This window comes from Bufo bufo, chromosome 3, assembly GCF_905171765.1.
Source record: "Bufo bufo chromosome 3, aBufBuf1.1, whole genome shotgun sequence".
NCBI lineage: Eukaryota > Metazoa > Chordata > Amphibia > Anura > Bufonidae > Bufo > Bufo bufo.
Window position 1 is genome coordinate 562,649,446 of NC_053391.1, and position 27,567 is coordinate 562,677,012.

A 27,567-nucleotide genomic window follows, 5' to 3' on the forward strand; every position below is an offset into this window, starting at 1 on the left:
TATGCTGCACTGTGGTGTTTGGTTTTGCTGGGCAGTACTTTGTGCTGCACTACGGTATTGCTGGCCCCTGCCTTCTTCTGTTGTCCTTGCCTACTTGTGGCTTGTGTTGGCCCGCATTCTGTCAATTTGGACTCGCCTACAACATGGGGCCACTTTTAGTTCCCAGTTTGCCCCGGGTAAAGGCAGATGGCACAGCTGGCAGCATGCGGCCCAGCCACGTGCACCCATGGGAGTCAATGGATGCAAAATGTTAGCACAAAATTGGGCAGTCGTTGGCTGCCATGGATGGGTGCATCTTGGCTAAGTGCAGCCAGCCATGCCATCTGGCTGTACCCTAACTAGATCTAGACCTGGGGTGCACAACCTCTTTGGTCTAGGGACCACATTGTCACATTAATCTATTTCAAGGGGGCCGCAAAAATAAATAATTGTTCATTGGCAGTCGTTTGCTTCGGCCAATTACACAGGCTGATGCAAAGTGAGTAGGGGAGGAGCGATTGCTACCGCAGTTGTTCGCCCCCATTCAGCAGCACATCCCTGATTACACACAGACGTGCTGCTGATAATCGGGCATTTTTTATTCTAATGAAAGACGCAAATCGGCCGACAAACGTTAATTGTCAGATCAGCGGCACAATTGTACAGGTTGGATTATCAGGAACGAGTATTTCTATGAATGCTTGTTCCTGATTGGTCGAATATCGTGCAGTGTATTAGGGGCTTATGTGGCGACATTTCCTTCTCTGCCATCCCACCTCCTATTCATGAATTATCCTCACTGCAGAAGACGGCGCTCATTGGTTATTATAGCCTCCTGTCCCTCAGTTATAGGTGATATCTGTGTGACAGGCGCCAAGCAATAACCAGTAAGCCCATTCTCTCATTAGCGGGTAAAGCGCTCATTGGTTAACCCTTTAACGACAGGGCCTGAAAAGACGTCAATAACCAGACACTTTTTTTGGTGATTTCACGCACGTGATGCTTTCACTGTTGTAACTTTATTTGTTACTGTTTTTATATGACACATAAGCTTTTTAACCACCTCAGCCCCCAGTGCTTAAACACCCTGAAAGACCAGGCCACTTTTTACACTTCTGACCTACACTACTTTCACCGTTTATTGCTCGGTCATGCAACTTACCACCCAAATGAATTTTACCTCCTTTTCTTCTCACTAATAGAGCTTTCATTTGGTGGTATTTCATTGCTGCTGACATTTTTACTTTTTTTGTTATTAATCGAAATTTAACGATTTTTTGGCAAAAAAATGACATTTTTCACTTTCAGTTGTAAAATTCAAAAAAAAAAACGAGATCCATATATAAATTTTGCTCTAAATTTATTGTTTTACATGTCTTTGATAAAAAAAAAATGTTTGGGTAAAAAAAAAATGGTTTGGGTAAAAGTTATAGCGTTTACAAACTATGGTACAAAAATGTGAATTTCCGCTTTTTGAAGCAGCTCTGACTTTCTGAGCACCTGTCATGTTTCCTGAGGTTCTACAATGGCCAGACAGTACAAACACCCCACAAATGACCCCATTTCGGAAAGTACGCACCCTAAGGTATTCGCTGATGGGCATAGTGAGTTCATAGAACTTTTTATTTTTTGTCACAAGTTAGCGGAAAATGATGCTTTTTTTTTTTTTTTTCTTACAAAGTCTCATATTCCACTAACTTGTGACAAAAAATAAAAACTTCCATGAACTCACTATGCCCATCAGCGAATACCTTGGGGTGTCTTCTTTCCAAAATGGGGTCACTTGTGGGGTAGTTATACTGCCCTGGCATTCTAGGGGCCCAAATGTGTGGTAAGGAGTTTGAAATCAAATTCTGTAAAAAAATGGCCGGTGAAATCCGAAAGGTGCTCTTTGGAATGTGGGCCCCTTTGCCCACCTAGGCTGCAAAAAAGTGTCACACATCTGGTATCTCCGTACTCAGGAGAAGGTGGGGAATGTGTTTTGGGGTGTCATTTTACATATACCCATGCTGGGTGAGAGAAATATCTTGGCAAAAGACAACTTTTCCCATTTTTTTATACAAAGTTGGCATTTGACCAAGATATTTATCTCGCCCAGCATGGGTATATGTAAAATGACACCCCAAAACACATTCCCCAACTTCTCCTGAATACGGAGATACCACATGTGTGACACTTTTTTGCAGCCTAGGTGGGCAAAGGGGCCCAAATTCCTTTTAGGAGGGCATTTTTAGACATTTGGATACCAGACTTCTTCTCACGCTTTGGGGCCCCTAAAATGCCAGGGAAGTATAAATACCCCACAAGTGACCCCATTTTGGAAAGAAGACACCCCAAGGTATTCAATGAGGGGCATGGCGAGTTCATAGAAAAAAAAAAAATTTGGCACAAGTTAGCGGAAATTGATATTTTTTTTTTTTCTCACAAAGTCTCCCTTTCCGCTAACTTGGGACAAAAATTTCAATCTTTCATGGACTCTATAAGCCCCTCAGCAAATACCTTGGGGTGTCTTCTTTCCAAATTGGGGTCATTTGTGGGGTGTTTGTACTGCCCTGGCATTTGAGGGTCTCCGCAATCATTACATGTATGCCCAGCATTAGGAGTTTCTGCTATTCTCCTTATATTGAGCATACGGGTAATGAGATTTTTTTTTTCCGTTCAGCCTCTAGGCTGAAAGAAAAAAATGAACGGCACAGATTTTTTCATTCGCATCGATCAATGTGGATGAAAAAATCTCTGCCAAAAAAAGAAAAAGGAGGGGAAAGGCGTCTGCCAGGACATAGGAGCTCCGCCCAACATCCATACCCACTTAGCTCGTATGCCCTGGCAAACCCGATTTCTCCATTCACATCAATCGATGTGGATGAATAAATCATTGCCGGGATTTTTTTTTTTATATATATACAAAGTGTTTGCCAAAGTATATGAACACCGCCACCTCCTCAGCTCATATGCCTCGGCAAACGTATCTTTTACTGCAGAGGAGAAATCTCGTCTTGCAGCGCCGCATACACCGACTTGCGTGTAATCTGACAGCAGCGCAATGCTTCTGTCAGAATGCACATCAGTGCTGCAGCTAGTCGATCGGTTGGTCCACCTGGAAGGTAAAAAAAACAAAACAAAAAAGAAAAAACCAGGCCGCAACGCAATAAATTTATTAACTTCAGAACAGAACATATTAACTTTTTTTAACTTTTTTAACTTTTTTACTTACCGGTAATTTTTTTTTTGTTTCGTTTTTTTTACCTTTATAGAACAAACCTCTCCTTCCCCATGGGACAATGTGCAAAGCGCAAATCGCCCAAAGATGTGGCGAAGTACGTTATGCACTTTATCCCAGGTGAAAGGAGAGGTTTGCAGCAGCTGTGAGTAAAAGGGCCCTAATAGCCCTGTGTGCCTGTCCTGTGAGATGCAATCCCTATGCTAGGTGTACCTGTGTGTGGTACTTCTGGAAACACTCTCCTAAGCATAGGGCAGGGTGGTCAGGGCAGTCAGGACAGAAATAGCGGGTGTCACGCCTTATTCCACTCCTGCTACAGACACAACATTTTTTTCGGGGTGGCGGTTGGGTTGAGGTACCAGCAACGACACTGGGGAAATGTCGCTCGTGTAGACGGCTAACTACACTGGTGGATGGGGCCACGGAACCTTCTGGATACAGGAGGTTCTCGATGATCTCTTCCTGGAATTTGAGGAAGGATCGTGTTCTCCCAGCCTTACTGTAGAGAACAAAACTATTATACAGCGCCAATTGAATTAAATATACAGACACCTTCTTATACCAGCGTCTGGTTCTGCGGGAAACTAAATAGGGAGCCAACATCTGGTCATTGAAGTCCACCCCTCCCATGAGCGCATTATAGTCGTGGACTGAGAGGGGCTTTTCAATGACACGGGTTGCCCTTTCAATTTGGATTGTCATGTCTGCGTGAATGGAGGAGAGCATGTAAACGTCACGCTTGTCTCTCCATTTCACCGCGAGCAGTTCTTCGTTACACAAGGCAGCCCTCTCCCCCCTTGCAAGACGGGTGGTTACAAGCCGTTGGGGGAAGCCCACGCGACTAGTCTCGCAGCGGTGGTGCCACAGGCGCAAATCCGTTCTAGAAACAAATGCCTAAAGAGGGCCACACTTGTGTAAAAATTGTCCACATAAAGATGGTACCCCTTGCCGAATAAGGGTGACACCAAGTCCCAGACTGTCTTCCCACTGCTCCCCAGGTAGTCAGGGCAACCGACAGGCTCCAGGTCTGATCTTTTCCCTCATAGATCCGAAATTTGTGGGTATAGCCTGTGGCCCTTTCACAGAGCTTTACAATTTGACTCCATACCGGGCACGCTTGCTTGGGATGTATTGTTTGAAGCCAAGGCGCCCGGTAAAATGTATAAGGGACTCGTCTAGCAGATGTTTTGCAGCAGGTATACAAAATCTGCAAATTTCCTGGTTGAAATGGTCTATGAGGGGCCGAATTTTGTGGAGCCGGTCAAAAGCTGGGTGGCCTCTGGGACGCGAGGTGGTGTTGTCGCTAAAATGCCAGAAAACGCAGGGATGGTCTCCAATTCGTGTCCTGGACATAGCAGCAGAGAACATGGGAATGTGATGAATTGGGTTCGTGGACCAATATGACCGCAAATTCATGCTTTTTTGTCAGGCCCATGTTGAGGAGAAGGGCCAGAAAAAATTTTAAGTTCGGAAAACTTGGACTGGTTTCCACCGGAAAGGCTGGGCATAATAGCTTCCCGGGTTTGCGGTTATAAATTGTGTGGCATACCGGTTTGTCTCGACTAAGTCCAAGAGCTCCGCAGTCAAGAACAGCTCAAAAATCCCAGGGCCGAACCGATTTGAGCCGTCTCAACCCCGAACTCCAGACTGGGCGGTGAAAGGGGGAACTACAGGTGCGGCTGAAGTTGGTGACTGCCAATCAGGGTTTGCCAGCACTCTCAGGGATTCTAGGGGCTCTACGGCCTGTCTGCGCGGTGGCTGCGACGGGGTAACTACTGCACGTGCCACCGTACCAGCTTCAACTGCCCTTCTGGTGCTCGCTACTTCACTATGTTGTACGGCAGTGCTGGTACTAGGTCCAGGAAGGGCTGCGCTGCTGGTGTATGCCTCACCACGTGATCCGGCAGCGACAGCCCCACTCTGCTGCTCTTGAAGCGGATCCTGCGTAACCTGTGGTCTAGCGACACGGGGCCGGGTACGCCTGGTGCTGCCAGGGACCTCAACCTCCTCGTCCGAACTTTGGGTCAGAGAGCCACTGCTTTCTACAGGTTCATATTCTGACCCGCTAGATTCGTCAGATGAGGGTTCCCATTCCTCATCCGACTGGGTCAGAATCCTGTAGGCATCTTCAGAAGAATACCCCCTGTTTGACATTTTGGACTACTAAATTTAGGGGTATTCCCTGAGACTACCCAAGAAAAAAAGCAAGCCTGTCTTACAAAGGGGAGGCTAGCGAAGTACCGGAGGCCGCTGCGGTTGATAAAAAATATCAAAACTGATTTTTTTATCGCCGCAGTGCGTGTAAAGTGAATGTGCAGTGATCAAAAAATAATAATTTTTTGTCACTGCGGTGGGGCGGCGTGGGTGAACGCACGTGTGGGCCGACCGATCAGGCCTGATCGGGGCAAACACTGCGTTTTGGGTGGAGGGCGAGCTAAGGTGACACTAATACTATTAATAGATCTGACCGTGATCAGTTTTGATCACATACAGATCTATAAAAGTACAAATGCTGATTAGCGATACGCTAATCAGCGAATAAAAGTGACTGCGGTGCGGTGGGGTGGGCGCTAACCTGACGCTAAACTACCTAACCAAGGGGCCCTAAACTATCCTAAAACCTAACAGCCAATTACTAGTGGAAAAAAAAAAGTGACAGTTTACACTGATCACTTTTTGTCTTTCACTAGTGATTGACAGGGCGATCAACGGGGTGATCAAAGGTTAATTGGGGTGCAGGGGGGTGATCTGGGGCTAAGGTGGTAGTGTTGGTGCTACTCACAGTTCAGTCTGCTCCTCTGCTGGATCCAACCGACGAAAAGGACCAGCAGAGGAGCAGAGAAGCCATATAACAGATCATATTTACTAATATGATCTGTTATATGGCTTGTGATTCGATTTTTTAAAAAATCAGCAACCTGCCAGCGACGATCATTGGCTGGCAGGTTGCTTGATTGCCATTCTCCTCAAACTTTTGCCGGCCCGCGATGCGCTGCGCGGGCTGGCTGTGACCGAAATCTTGCGTCTCGCGAGAGGACGCGCCGGCGCGTCCACTCGGAATGAAACAACCACCTCCAGGACGCGTCTGTGCGTACAGCGGTCCGGAGGTGGTTAATATGTTTTTTCTAGCTTTTTTCTTTTTTTGTTTGTTTGGGGAAAACTTCTCAAAAAGTTGTTGTTTTTTTTAAAACTATAGCTCCATATTCTTTAAATTTTCTTCGGGATCAATAAAGTTATATGTTATGCAAACTACTGAATGTATATTTATGTGTAAATGGGACGACTATGGCAATAGTTTTGGTTGGCATGGGTGTTTTTTCTTTTATATTTTGCACTACTTCCAATGTAACTGGGGCATCCAAAGGAGCTCATTACAGGGATAACAACCTTCCCAGTGGGGGCATTGCTCAGGCAGGCTCATCAGGGTGATTGCCGGGGTGTGGTAGAGGAAGGGGCACACTGCATAGCACTCATTGGGGGAGATTTGAAGAAAATTGGCTTAGTTGCCCATAGCAACCAATCAGCTTCCATCTTTCAGAGCTCCTTTGGGAAATGAAAGATGGAATCTGATTGGTTGCTATGGGCAACTTAGCCAGTTTTTCCTTTATACCAGTTTTTATAAACTTTCCCCCATATTACAGTGCTAAACCACTTCTGTCTTCTCCTCGGGGTCCTCAGCTGTCACTGCAGCCAGGAAGGGGACCCTGACCTGCTCCAGCCAGAGTGTAGGAGCTTTACTCCAGCTCCGCATGGCGGTGTTTCTGTCCAGCAGGACTGGGGCTGCAAAACTGGAGCTGTGTAGACTGCATGTGGCGCCCGGGCTGTAGGTTGTGCCAACTCTAGACACTCCCGAGGAATAGGACAATGATTAAACCATTTAATAGCTTTAAAAGGCCATCCAGTACAGTCACATTATAAGGACTTTGCTTCCAAAGGAAAAAAAGTGTATGGTCATTAACCCTTTCTACCACGAACCAGTTTTCACCTTCCTGCCCATGTATCACTTTATGTGGTAATAACTTTGGAACAGTTACTTATTCAGGACCTTCCGAGACTGTTTTATCGTGACACATTGTACTTCACGACAGTACTAAATTTAAGTCAATATATTTTTCCTTTATTTATTAAAAAAATCCCAAATTTACCCCAAATTTAGAAAAATTCACAATTTTCTAAATTAGAATTTCTCTACTTTTAAGACGAATAGTAATGCTTCATAAAATAGTTATCAGTCATCATTCCCCATATGTCTGCTTTATGTTGGCATCATTTTGTAAATGTCATTTTATTTTTTTAGGACGTTAGAAGCTCTGGTTATTGACAGAACTGACTAAAGACACCAGCAAATGAATGTTTTTTTTTTTTTCTTTCAATCAGTGGATCAAGGAATGTAATATTCACTAGTTATACTCTTATATCACTTTATTGTAGGTAGTTACAAGTAATGAAGCATTTTCATGAAGGACAGTTTTAAATTAATTTATGAAACGGTCTAAAAATAAAAATAAAAAAATCTTAGTTGCCATTGCAACCAATCACAGCGCAGCATTCTCTGCATATTCTCTACATACTCTTCTCTTGAAAAATGAAAGCTGTGCTGTGATTGGTTACAATTTGCAACTAAGGCTAGATTCACACGACCGTATGTGTTTTGCGGATCCATTGAAACAATGCCTATCCTTGTCCGCAAAACGGAAAAGAATAGGACATGTTCTATTTTTTTTGCAGGGCTACGGAACAGACATACGGATGCGGAGAGCACATGGTGTGCTGTCCGCAACTTTTGCAGACCCATTGAAATGAATGGGTCCTCATCCAATCCGCAAAAGAAAAAAAAACACGGAACGGACACTGAAACAAAATACGTTTGTGTCAATGTAGCCTAAGGCTAGGTCTGCGCAACAGATAGGGCACAACTACACTGCAAACATTTGTCGCGCAACATTTTGTTGCACCAATATCGCAGTCTATGGTGTTGCACTGCAACATGCAACATGCTGCGACTGCGATGCGACAGTCGAGAAAAACCAATCTCGTCTGTTGCGACGCAGTCGCAGCATGTTGCATGTTGCAGTGTGACACCATAGACTGCCATTATAAAAATTGTCGCGCAACATTGGTGCAACAAAATGTTGCGCGACAAATGTCGTCGTGTAGACCTAGCCTAAGGCCTCTTTCACACGAACATATTTTCAGTCTGTGTCCGTTCCATTTTTTTTTGCGGACCATATATGGAACCATCCATTTCAATGGGTCCACAAAAAACGGAAGGTACTCCGTGTGCATTCCGTTTCCGTATTTCCGTTCCACAAAAAAATAGGACATGTCCTATTATTGTCCGCATTACGAACAAGGATAGTACTGTTCTATTAGGGGCCAGCTGTTCCGTTCCACACACAAATGTCATCTGCATTTTTTTCAGACCGCGAAATACATACGGTCATGTACAAGGGTGTCTAATGCGTTTTTTTTTTACAGTTTTGGGGAACCTGCCGCTGAAATCTGTTGTGTTCAGCTCAGTTACTTTCCTTAGTAATCTATGATCCTCCAATAGTTTTGTCCATTCGTGTGAACTGAAGGAAAGTCGTTGGAATGTGTATATACCTGTATAGACTAATAGATAAAGCCACAGATGGTGTCTTACCTATAGCCAGGCCATCTGTGAAATTATGTATTCCATCACCAAGAAGAACCATCCAGACAAACTCTGATATGCCTCCACCTGATGCACTGTGTGAATGCCCATGGTGTGAATGTGCAGTCTGACCACCGCTCTCTGGTACCTCAGCTTGCTCCTCGTGACTTTGTTTACAGCCATCAAGTGGTCTTTTTGCCTCACAAAACTCGGGATCTGCAAGAAACATCGTATATTAACCTGTCATATATATTAGACAGCATATAATATTTTACATGCATGATATCGATTGCACCAATGTTGGACAAAGCATATAGGGCTCACCAGCAGAATTGACTCTGAGGGCCCACCCACCAGCCATGGAAAATTATTACTACCATAATAAATCAAATAACCCAATTGGCAAGTCACTTCCTATTATGAAATGAACAATGATGAGGGTATGTCCTCATGAGATAATATAATAAACTGCACTACCTGAAATAAAGAATATTATATGGCCACCCATTAAATACTATAGTACACAGTACCCTCTAAATAATAATGAACACTAATAATAATAATTTTAAAGTGCCAATAGCCATTACCACAGGGGTATTGGGACCTATTCTCTTTAATATATTTATTAATGATCTTGTAGAAGGCTTGCACAGCAAAATATAATTTTTTTGCAGATGACACTAAACTGTGTAAAGTAATTAACACGGAAGAGGACAGTATACTACTACAGAGGGTCCTGGATAGATTGGAGGCTTGGGCAGATAAGTGGCAGATGAGGTTTAACACTGATAAATGTAAGGTTATGCACATGGGAAGGAATAATGCAAGTCACCCGTACATACTAAGTGGTAAAACACTGGGTAAGGGCTCATGCACATGAATTTATTTTTTTGTCCGTTCCGTTTTTTTTTTTGTGGCCCTTATGCGGAACCATTCACTTTAATGGGGCCGCAAAAAAATGGAATTGACAGAATAGAAAATGTTCTATTATTGTCCGCAATATGGACAAGTATAGGACTGTTCTATTATGGGTAATTTGCGGACTGCAAAACAAAAACGGTCATGTGCATGAGCCCTTACACTGACATGAAAAAAGGACTTAGGAATTTTAGTGGACATCAAACTAAACTATAGATGAGAACATAGTCCTGCCACTTTACAAATCACTAGTTCGACCACACATGGAGTACTGGGCTGGGCTCCTGTGAACAAGACAGACATAGGCTACTTTCACATCTGCTCTTTTGTTTCCGGTTTTGAGATCTGTCAGAGGATCTCTAAACCGGACCCAAACGTTGGTTTAACACATCAGAATGCATCCCTTCTGTTAGGATGTGTTTGTGCCAAATCAAAATGGAACAAACCGGATCCGTCACTAAAAAACAATGTAAGTCAATGGGTGACGGATAGTGTTGAGCGAACTTGTGTTGTAAGTTCAGCGTCCAAAGTTCAGGTTTGTGTTATCAAAGATCCTGTTATGGATTCCTCTACCACGGACCATAACAGAGTTCAGAATCCATAACAGGATTCTTCGATAACCCGAACTTTGGATGCAGAACTTAAAACACAAGTTCGCTCAACACTAGTGACTAATTTATTTATATTTTTTTATCTGATTAAAACGGATCCGGCACAATTGGCTTACATTGTTTTTAGTGACGATCTGGTTTGTTCAGTTTCGATGACCGGACATAAAACCGTTGCTACCACAATGGAATGCATACTGATGCATGCTGAACGGAGCATACCTCATTCACAATGCATTGGTCCTAAACGGAACCGGTTGGCCGGTTCTGAGATCCTCTACCGAATCTCAAAACCAGAATGCCAAAACGCTGATTTTAAAGTAGCCATAGCAGAGCTGGAGAGGGTTCAGAGGAGGGCAACTAAAGTAATAACTGGAATTGCGGGACTACATTACCCTGAAAGATTATCAAAATTAGGCTTATTCAGTTTAGAAAAAAGGCGACTGAGGGGAGATCTAATTAATATGTATAAATATATCAGGGGTCAGTACAGAGATCTATCCCATCATCTATTTATCCCCAGGACTGTGACTGTGACAAGGGGACATCCTCTGCGCCTGGAGGAAAGAAGGTTTCTACACAAACATAGAAAAGGATTCTTCACGGTAAGAGCAGTGAGACTATGGAGAAAACTGCGTCTCCTCCCCGTTGCGAGTTTAATGCTCATTATAATACATCGCGCCAAATCATCAAGGGGCCACATCGGACGAACGTAACGAATCGTGACCATAATTAGCCTATGTCAAAACTGATGAAAGCTCCTCTTTAAGGTGTATGAAGATAGATAATAAATTGAAATCCAAATGTAATGTTAATCCTCCATAATTCCATGGGAAGACCACTTCTCAAAAGGACATTCAGCTTAGTTTTGGGCTCCACATGTGATATAGGAAAGCTAGAGAGGGTCACTTGTTCAGCTTGGCATAAAGATGCCTTTATTTCACATATAAACATATGTGTGGTGGATACAAAGAAGCAGCACATGATTTATTAATCTCAAGAATTGTACAAAGGGCAAGGGGACATTCTTTATGTGTGTAGGAAAGACAAGTCAGACATCATTACAGGGAAGGAAGTATTGTATATAAATTCAACTTTACAGCTCCCCAGGTATGTTCATGGCAAGGGCGCACATATCATCTTCATGGCTCACAAACCGGCAACATACTGCATACATGGAAGCCAGGGAGGATCCAGCATCCAATAATAGATTAAACCTGCCCATACAATTTATAGAATCTAAAGCCACCAAGCAACAACTGGATTATAAAACAAAATTAAAGGGATTATCTGGGAATTTTCATTAATGACCACCAATATCAGATTGGTGGGGGTCCGACACCCGAGAACCCAATTGTGTTAGAATAGGCCACTGTTCCTTGGCGCCTTCGCCTCTTCTTGGGCCATGTTACATCAGCGTACATCGGTCACAAGGTCAAGTCAATGGGGTTGAGGTGTAATACTAAGCACAGCCGCTATACAATGTACAGCACTGTTCTTGGAAAACTGCTGGGAGCCACCAGAGCTCCTTACAATAGGTAATCATTATCAATTCCTGGATAACCCCTTTAAAGAGGACCTTTCACCACTCCTGACATGTCTGTTTTAATAGCTACATGCATTCCCCATGTGATAACAATTCTGGAGCATCTATCCTTATGGCTCTGTGTTGTGCCATTCCTTTATTATTCCTGCTAGAAGTTATGAATGAATTGCTAGCAGTCTGCAGTAAGGGTACAGAGGGGAGGTAACCAGTTTGGGGGGTGTACCTGCACAGTCTCACTCTAACCAATCAGTGCTGCCATTTTCAGACTGTGCAGGTACACCCCCCCAACTGGTTACCTCCCCTCTGTACCCTTACTGCAGACTGCTAGCAATTCATTCATAACTTCTAGTAGGAAGTAATAATGAACGGAACAGCAGAACACAGAGCCATACGAATAGATGCTCCAGAATTGTTATTACACGGGAACACATAAAGCAGACATGTCAGGAGTGGTGACAGTTCCCCTTTAAGGTTTTCTTTTTGTTTTGTTTTATAAGTTGTATGGGCAGCTTTCACATTTAGCTATTTGTAAGGGCAGCATCTATCTGAAATGCGTAAGCGATTGTCTGACAATTTCAAATAAGGAGAAATAAAGGATGTGTTTTTAGTATAATTTATTTTTGAATATGCAGCAATAAATAGCAATCAACCCGCGCTTACTAGTAGGCACCTATCACTTCTTGTGGGGTATTGGTGCTGATATCAGTTGGATGCTAGTTTTAATATTAATATTGCAGACCCACCGATACCTACAGGTAAAACTCAAAAAATTAGAATATCGTGCAAAAGTCCATTTATTTCAGTAATGCAAATTAAAAGGAATTGCATTAATGCAGCTTAAAATTAGAATTTTGTGAAAAGGTTCAATATTCTAGGCTCAAAGTGTCAGACTCTGGTCAGCTAATTCATCCATACCCCTGAGCAAAGGGGACCTCAAAATTGTGACTTTGGGGTTTCATAAGCTGTAAGCCATAATCACCCAAATTATAACAAATAAAGGCTTGAAATATCTCGCTTTGCATGTAACGAGTCTCTCATATGTTAGTTTCCCCTTTTAAGTTGCATTACTGAAATAAATGAACTTTTCACGATATTCAAATTTTTCGAGTTTCATCTGTATTGCGCCAACTGCAATATAAATAGAAATTTGGCTACTTTCACACTAGCGTTTTTTGCGGATCCGTCATGGATCTGCAAAAACGCTTCCGTTACAATAATACAACTGCATGCATCCGTCATGAACGGATCCGGTTGTATTATGTCTTCTATAGCCAAGACGGATCATGAACTCCATTGAAAGTCAATGGGGGACAGATCCATTTTGTATTGTGTCAGAGAAAACTGATCCGTCCCCATTGACTTACATTGTGTGTCAGGATGGATCCGTCTCGCTCCGCATCCCAGGATGGACAGCAAAACGCTGCAGGCAGCGTTTTGGTGTCTGCCTCCATAGCGGAATGGTGACTGATCGGAGGCAAACTGATGAATTCTGAGCGGATCCTTTTCCATTCAGAATGCATTAGGGCAAAACTGATCCATTTTGGACCGCTTTTGAGAGCCCTGAATGGATCTCACAAACAGAAAGCCAAAACGCGAGTGTGAAAGTAGCCTAAAACTCCCACAAAGAAACTTCTGTGCCTTATTTCGATACATAAAATTGTGGACTCACCAACAGAGTGTCCAAGTTCCCGAAGGACAGTAGTGCAATCTTCATCCTTGGCTGTGTTTTTATCTTGAGGACGTTTCTACACATGAAAATTTTGTTAGTATACTATGTAAAACACTGACGTAATTCTAATGATACAAGAATAGTCACCTTCTTCCTTTTTCTCTTCTGTCTCAGTAAACCCACCAGAGTTTCAAGAAGGAAGAGCAAATAGATACCACCAAGTACACACAGCCCTTTCAAAACAGGATCCAATGAGTGGGATCCCTTGTGATGTTTTTCTTCTGAAGGATCTTCCTGTGCCTGCAACAAAACGATTTTATCTAAGCGTAAAAAATCTTCTCAGTACCCGTATTAATGCAGAATGTAACAAGCAAGTATGACATGGTTATTATGGACAATATATAGTGTAGAATATGTCCAATGTATAGCTAATAATGGCATGCAGTGCACACATGACAATATTCCTAGTTGATTCCTTATTCCTGACGTGGTGATTCCTCAAGTAGATCAAGATGTGCTATATTCACAGCAAGCAAACTCTATATATTTTTATGTTCAGTTACTTAAAAGGGGAAACAAAAAATACAAAACTGAAAATATAGAAAAAAAACATGTTAATAGGAATAAGTTCCTAAATGCCTTTAATTAATAATGGCTCGTTTTAGGTGTAGGTGGCGATCAGTAGAGAAATTAAAATGGCCACTGTCAGATTCCTTCACATGGAATCCGTCCTAATGATGGCAGGACGCTTGATTTAGAATGCAGAGCAGAGAGCAGGAGCTGTATGGAAGCTCTGATCTCTGCTATATCAGCCCTGTAAAACAATATCATCTACAGAACACAGTTGTCATCTGTGCCCGCCTCAGAGCTCACCTGTGAAATGAAAAACCCAACACATATGCTGCTGTGGGGCAGGTGTGTCATTAGCAAACACTTTCCAGTGTGCGTCTGGTCCTTCATTCCAGTGAGTACAGGTGAGAGGTCAGCTCTGAGGCAGGCAAATTAATTTTTTCTTTGCATCCCCAAATTCTGACCCCCCTCATAATTTTTTTTCTATTTCCATCTACAGAGCTGTGTGAGGGCTCATTTATAGAAAGGCGATCTGTACTTTTTATTGATACCTTTTTGGGGGGGTGACTTTTTGATCGCTCCTTTTTTTAAAAAAAATTGGGGAGGTAAGGCCTCATGCACACGACCGTTCCGTTTTTTGCGGTCCGCAAAAAAACAGAAGCCGCCCGTGTGCCTTCTGCAATTTGCCGCCCATTGTAGAAATGCCTATTCTTGTCCGCAAAACGGACAAGAATAGGACATGCTATATTTTTTTTGCCGGGCCACGGAACGGCGCAACGGATGTGGAAAGCACACGGAGTGCTGTCCGCATCTTTTGCAGCCCCATTGAAGTGAATGGATCTGCACCAGAGCCGCAAAAAATGCGGCTCGGATGCGGACCACAAAAACAGTCATGTGCATGAGGCCTAAGGCAATGAAGAAATGCTGAATCAGCTATTTAGATTTTTTTTTTAAACTTTTTTTTCACTTTTAAGTTCCCCCAGGGGATTTTAACATGTGATCCTCAGATTGCTGCTTCCATAGACTACAATGAATTACCATTAATTATACTCCTATAGAGCAATAGGAACATAACTGTGGCAGGCCACAGATCCTTCAGAGGGTCCGAGGCTGCCACAGCAACCGAAAGGCTCCCACAATTTCAGCGAGGGGAAGCTGTTTGGGCCATGGGAACGCAGTGCTTCTAGGTAAAGACCTCTCAGGTGCTGCGGTCGCAATTGGTCACAGCATCTAATGGGTTAAACGTCTGTGATCAGCATTATCAATGATTATAGACATTGCCTCTGGGTGTCTTGTGTAAAACAGCAGGCTCCAGGTAGCTATGGGGCCTGCTCAGAAGCTCAGCCAGTTTCATAGGTACAAATCTGCTGAGAGATGTCCTTTAAAGGGGTTCTTCAGGAATAAAAAAAAATTAAATACTTAAATTATTTTATAATAAATATATTAACAAATACCTTTATTTATAATGGCTCGTTTTGTCTAGGGAGCAATCATTAGGAGAAATAAAATGGCCACCGTTCTATCAGTACACACAAAACCTGTCCTAATCACACAGGAGGACAAGTTACTTCACCACAATGAGCCATATAGTGCTGCCTCATCCTCCTCTCTGCTCTGCTTGTCAGGAATCATGAGCCTGAATACAGGTGAATCTCTGTGGGAATGGAGATGATGAGGAGACATAAGAGGAGGGTGAGGTGTGGCTAATGAGCAGCAGCACTTGTTTACAGTCTCCATTACTACAGCAACACATTACCACAGTCTGTCCTGTCCGTCCTCTCTGTACTTCATATCTTCTCATGAACTAAATTCCCCAGAGATTCAGCTAATTATCTGTATTCAGGATCATAATCCCTGACAAGTAGAGAGGAGGAGGATGAGGCAGCTCTTTACCTCAGTGTTGTAAAGTAACTTGTCCTCATGTGTGATTAGGACAGGTTTTGTGTGAACTAATGGGACAGCTGCCATTTTGTTTCCCCCTGATGATTTCTCCCCAGACAAAAAGAGCCATTATAAATAATGAAAGGTATTTGAGAATATATTTATAATAAAGTAATATATAAGTATTTTCATATTGCCCCTTGAATGTGTACTGTGAGAGACACTGTGGTCTAAGACTGGCTAGGAGTGACAGTACACTGTGGGGGAAATTCATCAAAACTGGTGTAAAGGAAAACTGGCTTAGTTGCCCCTAGCAACCAATCAGATTTCACCTTTCATTTTCCAAAGGAGCTTTGAGAAATGAACGGAGGAAGCTGATTGGTTGTCATGCGCAATAAAGCCAATTTTCCTTTAAACCACTTTTGATAAATCTCCCCATGTGAATGTGGAAAGAGTTTGTCCTGTTGCTAGGGGGAACTGCCTGGTGCAAGAACCGTGTGTGTGTGGAGCATAGAGGTTGTCCTGATACCAGTGGCAACCGTCAGTGGATAAACTTAACAAACGCGCATAGAAGACTGCTCTGTTGCTATGAATAACTGTCAAGTCCTAGTGCCTCACAGTGACAGTACGTGTGTGGAACCAACAAGCTTGAGTTCACTCCTAGAGACTGAAACCTATACGCTTTGCCTCAAACAGTGGGCTTACTCAGGCTGAGGGGTGTTCCAGGGGCATAATTAAATGAAAATTGGGACTTGTGGTGTTAACATCACCTGTTAGCACTGCTGTTCAGCTGCTGCTTTCATCTCCCCTCATCTTGGAAACAGCTTGGACTACCTGCTCAGCCAATCACTGGAGTTACAGCTGACACATTTTGGCCGTGTTGAGCCCGAGAACAGGACGTGGAGAGAAGTTAGAACCGGGCGCAACAGCGACACAGTGGTGGGGGATCAGTAAGGTAAATGTAACGGGCGCCGAAGGCGCACTCGGTCTCCCATCAGCCGCAGATCTGCTGCTTAGCTTCGTGAGCGAGGATCTGTGTTTGGCCTCGTTCCCAGGGCGGCCTTGCTAGCTGGGAGGCTCCCTGCTCCTAGGTCTGCCTTGAGCGCCGAGCTGATCACTCGGTGCTCGACTTGTTTGTCTGTCGGTCATGTGACGCTGGCCACGTCACATGACCCTCACTCCCCACTATAAATACAGGCGGCCTGCTGGCTACAGGTTGCCTGTGATTTTCGTCCTATAGGCTGTGTACTTTATTGTTATTAAGCTACCTCTGGAATTGAACCTCGATCCGCCTCTTGACACCTCTTCTGCCTGCTCCCTGTACCTTGACGCTACCTCTCGGATTTTGACCTCGGCTTGTTTACGGATTTGTCTTTGCTTCTTCCCTTGTTCTGACGTGACCTCCTGGACTGACCTCGGCTAGTTGACCCGCCTCGCCTTCCGTTTTTGTTCTACCTCTTTTCCGCTTATTGTAACTTATCAGTGGCTGTCCTCTTCCCTGCTGTCTCTTTCTCTCTGCTTGCACTTAGTAGGTTAGGGACTGTCGCCCAGTTGCGCTCCGTCACCTAGGGCGGGTGGTGCAAGTAGGCAGGGACAGGCGACCGGGTGGCAGCTCAGGGGGTGCACCTCCGCTCTATCTCGATTCCCGTGACTCTACCCGTGACAGTAAAGTACCGGTTTGTTATTTTTTTCCACTCAGATCCCATTTTTTATTAAAATTATGCCCCAGAATACACATTTAACCTTGTCATATCCATAGTCACAGCACTATTCTCTACCATACATTTTTGACCCTCTTACACGCTGCCTGATTCCTCCATCCTAGCAACAGCAAACCCTGTTATCAGCTTATGTGAGGGGATTTTTTTTTTTAACAAAAATGGTTTGTCTAAAGCAGACAACCCCTTAAAGGCACAGGGCTCCTCAACACTCTCTAGTCTGGAAAACCTTTACTTTGCTTAAAGGGAACCTGTCACCTGGATTTTGGGTATAGAGCTGAGGACATGGGCTGCTAGATGGCCGCTAGCACATCCGCAATATCTATTCCCCATAGCTCTGTGTGCTTTTATTGTGTCAAAAAAAAGATTTTATATATATATATGTAAATGAGGCATGTAAGAAGCCCAAGGAGCTGTTACTAACGTTTCCGGAGCCCAGCACTGCCCCACATCATCCGAATCTCCTCCTTGCTCCCCAACGTCACAAAGCTGGAGCGCCGTAATCTCGCGATGCGCGAGCTAGCGCATGCACAGTTCGTTCCCTGAGGCTGGTGCCAGCACAGGGAAGGAACACTATGCCGACACTGCACATGCGCTAGCTCGCTCATCGCGAGATTACGGCGCTCTAACTTTGTGACGTCGGGGAGCAAGGAGGAGATTCGGAGGATGCGGGGCGGTGCTGGGCTCCTTCACAGTGGGTGTGGCTGCACTCCGAGAGTCAGAGAATGCTGGACTCATCTCTGAAGCATGGAGGAGAGATGACTCATCTAAGGCTCATTTACATATATGTCGGGAACATTTATTTTAGGTTTTTCTCTGAACTGATAGTTCGTTCAGAATTGATTTTAATATCATTATTAACGCATTAAAAAGTATTTATAGAAAAATGAGTGGATAAATAGGCTTAGAAAGTGATGACAGGTTTTCTTTAAACTGGACATAACTCCTCTCACACATCTCTTGCCCCGATCTTTGAAACTGGGTATTGTATGAAAAAAGGCTTACACAGATAGCTCATAAAAATCATTATTATTTCCTGCTTGTAAAAGATTTGGGTGGTACTAAGGCCTAAGGCTACTTTTACACCAGCTTTTTTGCTGGATCAATCATGGATCAGCAATAACGCTTCCGTCATGATAATACAACCATCTGCCTCCGTTATGAACGATTCCGGTTGTATTATCTTTAATATAGCCAAGACGGATCTGTCATGAACTCCATTGAAAGTTAATGGGGGACAGATCTGTTTCTTTTGAGTCACAGAAAACGGATCCGGCACCTTTCACTTACATTGTGAGTCATGACGGATCCGTCTTGCTCCACATCCCAGGATGCACTCAAAAACTCTGCTTGCAGTGCTTTTGTGTGTGTCATGAGAATGGAACAGAATGCATTCTGGTGCACTCCATTTCGTTCAGTTTTGTCCCTATTGGCAATGAATGGGGACAAAACAGAAGCGTTTTTCCCCCGCTATTGAGATCCTATGACACATCTCAATACCGGAAAGGGAAAGCGCAGATGTGAATGTAGCCTAAGTCGGCGTGAGGAGACTTATAGGCCATACATGCTCCTCTGGAATTCGGGGAAGAAAGGGATGATTTATAGGATAGCTGCCTTACATCTGGTGATATTAGAGGCAGAGCTTGATAACAGCTCATTTGCATCCCTCTCTGCTTGTAAATGACCAATATTAGTTTTCATTTTATCATATTCAAAGCAAAATGTTATAGAGATATTCACACAGTAATGAGGTTTGTGACATACGTGTGGTAGCAGATGCAGTAAAGCATCACCGCAGAGAGTCCCCACAGCTAAGGCCACCAGGAACCTGAGTAGGTAGCGGAACAAAGGACGTCTGAGAAGTGGAACAAATGCTACGGCCAGGAGTGAAGGGGCACTGATCACAGTGACGGCAAGTGCCCCCCAACCAAGCACTGCAGGACAGAGCAAAAAAGAGAAGCAAAAAATTACAATGTTGTTAAACTGCATGCAAATATTGCAATATGGTTATTGCACACATAAAAATAATCAATTATACTTAAAGGGCTTCTGTCACCCCACTAAAGTCATTATATTTTTTTGGGCTACTTAAATTCCTTATACTGCGATATATCAATCTATAATACTCTTACTCATTTTCGTTCAGTAGTTTCTTCTAAAAACTGACTTTTATAATATGTAAATTACCTCTCTACCAGCAAGTAGGGCGGCTACTTGCTGGTAGCAGCCGCATCCTCCTTTCATAATGACGCCCCCTCCTCATGTTGATTGACAGGGCCAGCGAACGCGCTCGTCCTCTGACTGGCCCTGTCTGAGTTTTAAATCTCGCGCCTTCGCCGTACCGGTCTTCAGTCGGCGCAGGCGCACTGAGGAGGACGCTCACTCGGCCGCTGCTTCCTCAGTGCGCCTGTGCCGGGTGTAGATGTGATGTAATCGGCGCAGGCGCATTGAGGATGGAGCGGCCGAGCGAGCGTCCTCCTCTTAGTGCGCCTGCGCCGACTGAAGACCGGTACGGCGAAGGCGCGAGATTTAAAACGCAGACAGGGCCAGTCAGAGGACGAGCGCGTTCGCTGGCCCTGTCAATCAACATGAGGAGGGGGCGTCTTTATGAAAGGAGGATGCGGCTGCTACCAGCAAGTAGCCGCCCTACTTGCTGGTAGAGAGGTAATTTACATATTATAAAAGTCTGTTTTTAGAAGAAACTACTGAACGAAAATGAGTAAGAGCGTTATATATTGATATATCACAGTATAAGGAATTTAAGTAGCCCAAAAAAAATATATGACTTTAGTGGGGTGACAGAAGCCCTTTTAAAGCACTCTGGTATTAGTTTTTATGGTTGTTCACTTTTGTACACTGCATGAGGGATAGGGCACTAGTCGGTCCTCATACCGGCCACTGTGTTGCAGAATAACGAGCTGGAAGTAATGCAGGCCTATAGATTCAATAGCTGACTGCCGAATGATTGTTCATCCAACAGCTATCTCTCCCGACTCCCTAACAATTCCTCCATACACATACATGTTCGGCTCGGCTGAACATGTAAGTGCAGCAGCCCGGGAGTTGCCGGAGTTGAGGACTGGGAGTAGTAGTGGCTCTGGCTGTCACAGTCAATCATTGTAGCTTTCCTCACACTGTTGCTCCCTAGGGCCATACAGTGAAACGAGGGCGCACTCTTTCTTCCCTCGGAGCACACACTGGTTATAGGGTTCCAGCCTGATAGTAGTTGGGATGCCCGTGATGTTAAGTGTCTGTAAAGGAGCAAAGCAGAGCATGTGGAGTGCAAAGGCCAGCATATGGTATAGGAGTCAGTATTCAGGCTAGTGACAGAAAAATAAATGTCTCTGTAATGTAGTACATCTCCCGTAAATTAGACAGACACAGTTCCCACTGTACACAGTGCAATTCTCTCCCAGATAGCAGTGTGTGCATTTAGGCAAGGGTAGGAGTTATGGCCCTCTTTGTACACTTTCTTGCTAAAGTCTATCTCAGTAGAATCTATGGCTGGAAACCATAACTTTTCAATAATGGCTGTAGTGTCCACTGCAGGATACAGGGTCTTGAAGGCATGTCTGACCAGGACGTGTACAAGTGTGAAGGGTGTCTTAACGGTATCCCTCACAGCAACAAAGTCAGACTGGCTGCAGTAGCAGGTTGCTTTACCATGCATATTCTAAGCTCTCCTTTATCTTTTTGTATTTCTCTTTCTGTAGATCTTTTAGAGATCTGTTGGTCTCTGAAGCTTTCTGGGCCTAAGGAGAAGACCCATGAGGCAACAGCTTCCTCTCTCACTGAACTCCAGTCTAGACTGACTCCAGCTAGGAGTGGAGCCAGCCACCACCTAGCTTCCTACAAGGCCTGAGCCAGGATTATTAACCCTGGTTGTGTCATCATACATAGCTATACTGGTTAAAATACATAACATTACAATGCACATTACATAACAGTATAATAAACAATTTGCAGATACCTTCTGCTCTGATTCACTGCATAAGTGTATTACATTACAAAAAAGACTCTGCCGGACACCTCTGGCAGTAGCTTATCTCCCAGGAGAACAAAAGGATTAGGTGAAAACATTAAAGTTGTTTTCTCATCATGAACAATGGGGGCATATCGCTAGGATATGCCCCCATTGTCTTATATGTGCTAGTTCCACCGCTGGGACCCACACCTATATCAAGAACGGAGCGCCGCAAGTGAAGGAGGCGCACTGCACATGCGCAGCTGCCCTCTATTCATTTTCTATAGAGCCGGCGAAAATAGCCGAGCACTGGCCCAGCTATATCGGTCAGCCCCATGGAAATTAATGGAAGCGGAGGCCGCGCATGCGCAGTACCCTCCCATTCACTTTTATGGGGACCGGCTTTGTGGTGGCCGGGCCGGAGTCCTACAGCCACCACCTTGCGGGGCTCAGTTCTCGTTGTAGGTGCGGGTCTCAGAGGTGTGACCCGCACGTATAAGACAATGGTGGCATATCCTAGCGATATTCCCCCATTGTCCATGATGAGACAACCCCTTTAATTTCACCTGATCCTTCTTTCTCCGACATCTGTTGGAGGAGAATCAGAAGCTCCCAACACACCGTTCTCGCCAGGTTCAGCCAACAATAAAGTGTATAGGAGCCTTCAAAATACATTTGAATAGAGACTTGCATACTTATACTGTAGGACTCTGACACTTGGACTATGGTCACATGAAACAGCCACGGACCTTAGGGGAGCTTGTTATTTTGCAATAAAATGACTGCTGTACCCTATCCCTCATGAGTTTACAAATCCCGGAGTGTTTCTTTAATTTTTTTATTTTTTTTATTTATGAAGCATGACTGCTTTGAAATAAGATACGTTTGGGCTATGTCATCTAATATTGTATATGATTGTCCAGTATATGACAGGAAGCCATTGTTGTACGTAACAAGGTGAACATAAAAATACAGACTTTGGGGTATATTTATCAAACCCTGCACTCCAGAATTCTGACTTTAAAAAGATGAAAATTAAGGCTTATGAAAAAAAACAAAAAAAAAAAAACACTCCAGTTTTGAAACGTTGGTGGGAAAATAGGTGTGGTTAGTTACAGTAATAAGTTTTACCACTGCAACTTTTTTTAAAGTCACAAAAGAAGTTTAGAAAAATGGGACTTGCATTCCTAGACAAAAGGTTTAAATTTTGTTTTAAAAGTTTAACAAACAACATGCAATATGCCAAAGCAGACTCAAGTATGACGGACTTTAAACATTAACCTCATGATAAATTCCCCATTGTTCTTCCTAGGTGGTAAAACCAGCCCCATAATGAGAGCGGGTCAATCTTTGATGTGGGGCCCTCTCTCTCTTCTATGAGCGCCACTGCTCTCAGACCCATTATAATGACACAGAAATGATTGATAATATATGTTACATTTGACAATGTAGAAATGTCTGTTTAGGCATTCCCAAATTAGACACTTAAGGCATATCCACAGGATAGTTGTGGGTGCCACCTCTGGGACCCATACCTATCTCCAGAATGAAGGTCCCCCCCAATTCTGGGAAGGCAGCCAATAAATGTAAATTTTCATTAACACAGGATATTTTTAATTTCAGCCTTAGAGTTAGAATTCGGGCACTGTCACTCTGTTCACATAAATGCATTATTACATTTTATGATGCATATAGTGAGTGTTAATGCAGGCCATCAGACATATCACAAAAGTCAGATTACAGTAGTAGAGCTCTAACTGTTGTGATCCCTACCAATGTCAATACTGAGTAGGCCCTGGTGCAGCGATCCATGCAGGGATTTCAATAACTTGAGTTACATTTAGAATAGCTCTGCATTCACAGACATTTTTTGGTGCTAGAAATGGGGGACAGAATCTTAAGACTGGTGACAACCTAGTTACTGGACCACTACCACTGGTCATACACCTTAGACAGAAGTGGGACAAACACTTGTTTGGCTGACAGCCATCCCTCCCGACCCATCTTCCCTCATACTCATGCAGGCTTGTGTTCTGTTTAGGGAGAGAGGAATAAACCGCTGACACCTCTGGAGGCAGCCTATTGTTCCTGAAAACAATAAGATGGGGCATGTTCAAATCCAATAGCTCAATCTTGCCTTCAATATCTGCAATTAGGGAAAAATCAGGACAACCCACACACACACACATTAGATGATCGGACAGTCAAGCAGATATTGGCAGGTTTAACTGACATTAATTTAATGTGTATAGCCAGCTTAATATTTTTTCATGTCATCACTAGCGGGTGTATGTAATTGCAATTACTATATTAAGTGGCATGTACACGAGGAAAAAACATGCTTACCTCCTGGCTACACCACTAGCCATTTTTCAAAAGCCACAAGGCTGGTCCACTTTGACTGGATGTCCCTTTAAGGAGCCACTGTCATGAGAGGTTGTAAACTGTGTTGCATTCAAGACATTTGGGGGGCATTGTGACAACAGTCCTGTCTACCATCCTCTTCCTGCTGGTCAGCAAAGCTAAAGCTGGCCGTACGTATTCAATAGCTATGGACTGAACAATTATTCTGACAGCTATCTATCCCACCTCCCCCACAGACGTACACTTTCATTTTGGCTGAGAGTGTATGTGCCCTCAATGGGGAGAGAGGAGAACGAGCTGTCAGACACTTCTGGCTTATCTCCTAAGAGAACAAAAGGATCAGGCAAAAATATTCAGTTTGCCCGATCCATCTTTCTCTTGACAATACCGTATAGATTCTCTAACTAGCACTGACTGTGGAAACTTCACACTGGACCTCAAGCAGTGTGGATTGTTGTCTCTCCACTTTTCCTCCAGACTCTGGGACCTTGATTTCCAAATGAAATGCTAAATCTACTTTCATCTGAAAACAGGACTTTGGACCACTGAGGAACAGTCCTTTTTCTCCTTAGCCCAGGTAAGACATTTCTGACATTGTCTCTGGGTCATGAGGATCGTTCTCCTCCCCAACATCATCTGTCGGGGAAGAGTTTGGAGCTCCCCACACACCTTAGACTGTCTGTCGAACTCCCTGGTTTTGGCAGGTTGGGCTGACAATATACTAAAATATATTGTGGCCTTTAGAACATTTCCAGGGGAGGTCAAATGACAGGAAGTCCATGCAGAAGAGCCTGTTGATGCTTTCCCGGAGGAAGTAAGATCCTTGTATTACTGCAGCAGTTTTATATGAAGGACAGGATTATAAAATACTGTATATTTACATTAATAAATTACTTTATATAAAGATTTTAAATCTCCTGAGTTACATTTACAGTGACTTTTCATGGACCAACAGTGGTAAAGGAAGAACGGTCAGCAGTTATGCCGGAAACATTGCACTCTTTGCATACAAACCTTTTAGCAATGACTCCTGGGAGTTTGCGGATTCAGAGGACAGCTGATCACTGTGATGAATGCAGACACGGCTGTCAATCTGGTAGAGCAGCGCTGGGCACAGTAAGGTGAATTGCTGAGGGGTGATCTCTGAGACCCAGGAAAGCCCATAGTTCAGGAGCAACTGTGTCACGTTGAGGCACTGCAGAGTAGAAACAAGACGAGAGATGTAAGGGTATCAGCAGAGATTAACAGCCTCCTTTCTGCTTCAGTTCCATTAATTTGGCTCTAAAGTTAATTCATTTCAGTAGTTCAATTCAAAAAGTGATACTCATTCTATAGAGTCATTACAGAAAATGGATTACTTATCCTGTTTAGCAGTTTAGCAGATCTCTCTGTGCTGACTAGTACTACTACAGTTCAAGGATGGTGGGGGGGAGGCAAAAATTCCTCAAAAACTTTTTCTATGAATATGGAGTTAAAAAAAATAACCCTGACAGAAATATCCCTTTAAGATAATACACTCATACCACTGAGTGGTAATACATTGACCAAATAACACTACATATATTTACCTAAATAACAATACTACATAGCACTACAATACTACATAGCACCCCTAAAAGAGGCCCCACCAGAATGTATACAGATCACAAGAACCAGGCATTGCAGTCATCCAGTGACTTTCTACAAATCAAATATCTCATATCTCGTCATCGTCAAGTTCAAAGCAATTTAAATAATTTCTGTGACCTTTGTGGTTACATTGAACCTATGAACATTGAAATACTGCCCATAATAATCTAGCAGGTGTAACAGAAATAAGTCTAATGCTGGCGGTATATTAAGTAATCCACTGCACAGGGATTAGTGCTATAAAGTCATAAAGTCATTTATTAAAACTCAAAGTCATAGTTTTATAACTACAGTAAAAGCTTAAGATTTATTACAGCTCGGCTATTAATCTTTACTAATTTGCTGTACAGATATTGATTAGGCCTTCATATGATTGCCATGTAAGCACATCTATTACACAACTTACTTCATTAATAATGACAGCCATTGATTCTTAAAGAGGACTTGTATTCCCCATGTAATAACAATTCTGGAGCAATTCTTTTCTTATGACTATGTGATATCCTATTCCTGTATTATTTCTACTAGAAGTTATGAATTAATTGCTGGCAGTTTGCAATGAAGGTCCAATTGGGTGTTACCAGTTAGGGGTGTGTCCCTGCATGTTCTGACACTGGCAGCACTGATTAGATGGTTTAGAATGTTTAGACTGATTAGACTGTGCAGGGGCCCCCCCCCCCCCTCCCCCAACTGGTAAGACCCACCAGGACCTTTATTGTAAGCTGCTAGAAATTCATTTATAACTTGCAGCAGGAATAATAAAGGAATGATACAACGTCGAGTCATAAGAATAGATGCTCCAGAATTGTTATTGCATGGGAACCGCAAGTAGCTCCTAAAACATAAGTCAAGAGAGGTGACAGGTCCTCTTTAAAGAAAAGTTTCTGGCTACTTTAGACCAATGTGTATGTAAGGCTGAGTTCACATCACTGTTTAGCTTTCCATTCTTCTGATCCATCAGAAAAAGAAAGATAAATAAATAAAATAAAAAAACACAAAAAAATCAGTTATTTTGAGCATCAGTTATGATCAGTTTGCATCACTTCCATCAGAGATCAGTTATTTTTGATGGGATGAGGCTACTTTCACACTAGCGTTTCTATTTTCCGGTATTGAGATACGTCATAGGGTCTCAATTAGGGATGAGGAGCTCCGTACCGTATTAGAATGTATTGGCTCTGATGAGCCAAAATTATTGCTTCGCAAAGTCTCACGAGACTTCGGGTAATAACTTCATAAATAAATTTGTACTGTAAAAACCATTTCCCGAACAACTTTGCGAAGCAATAACTTCAGGTCATCGGAGCCAATACATTTTAATACTGTACGGAGATCCTGCTCCGTAAAGTATTGGGACGAAGTTTTATGCGAATCGACTTCAGATGTTTCATCCGAAGTCGATTCGCTCATCCCTAGTCTCACTGTCATTGTCAATGGGGATAAAACGTAACTGAACAGAACAGAATGCTCCAAAATTCATTCCGTTCTCATACCGGAGAGCAAACCGCAGCATGCTGCAGTTTGCTTTCCGTCCTGGGATGGGGCGCAATGCAAGTTAATGGGGACGGATCCGTATTCTCTGACAATAGAAAACGGATCCATCCCCCATTGACTTTCAATCGAGTTCATGATAGATCCGCCTTGGCTATGTAATACAACCGGATCCGTTCAAAACAGATGCAGATAGTTGTATTATCAGTAACGGAAGCGTTTTTGCTGAAACCTGCCGGATCCAGCAAAAACACTAGTGTGAAAGTAGCCTAAAAAGTCCTGCAAGCAGTACATAATATCAGCAAAAACTATATTAGGCTTCTTTCACATTGGTGTTAGGCTTGTCCAGTAGGCTATTCCAGCAGGGGAACAGCC

At 43.3% G+C, this 27,567-nt stretch overlaps 1 protein-coding gene across 1 annotated transcript in view; it reads right to left on the reverse strand.

The window, feature by feature from the left end:
* Positions 1 to 27,567, reverse strand: part of SLC39A5 (solute carrier family 39 member 5) — a 63,851-nt gene that overhangs the window by 10,435 nt on the left and 25,849 nt on the right. Inside the window, exons 5-9 of the mRNA XM_040422153.1 lie at positions 25,087 to 25,267; positions 19,509 to 19,678; positions 13,723 to 13,875; positions 13,576 to 13,651; positions 8,844 to 9,050 (exon numbers count right to left, since the gene is read on the reverse strand). Coding sequence (XP_040278087.1) covers positions 8,844 to 9,050; positions 13,576 to 13,651; positions 13,723 to 13,875; positions 19,509 to 19,678; positions 25,087 to 25,267 — 787 coding nt within the window. The remainder of the gene's footprint in view (positions 1 to 8,843; positions 9,051 to 13,575; positions 13,652 to 13,722; positions 13,876 to 19,508; positions 19,679 to 25,086; positions 25,268 to 27,567) is intronic.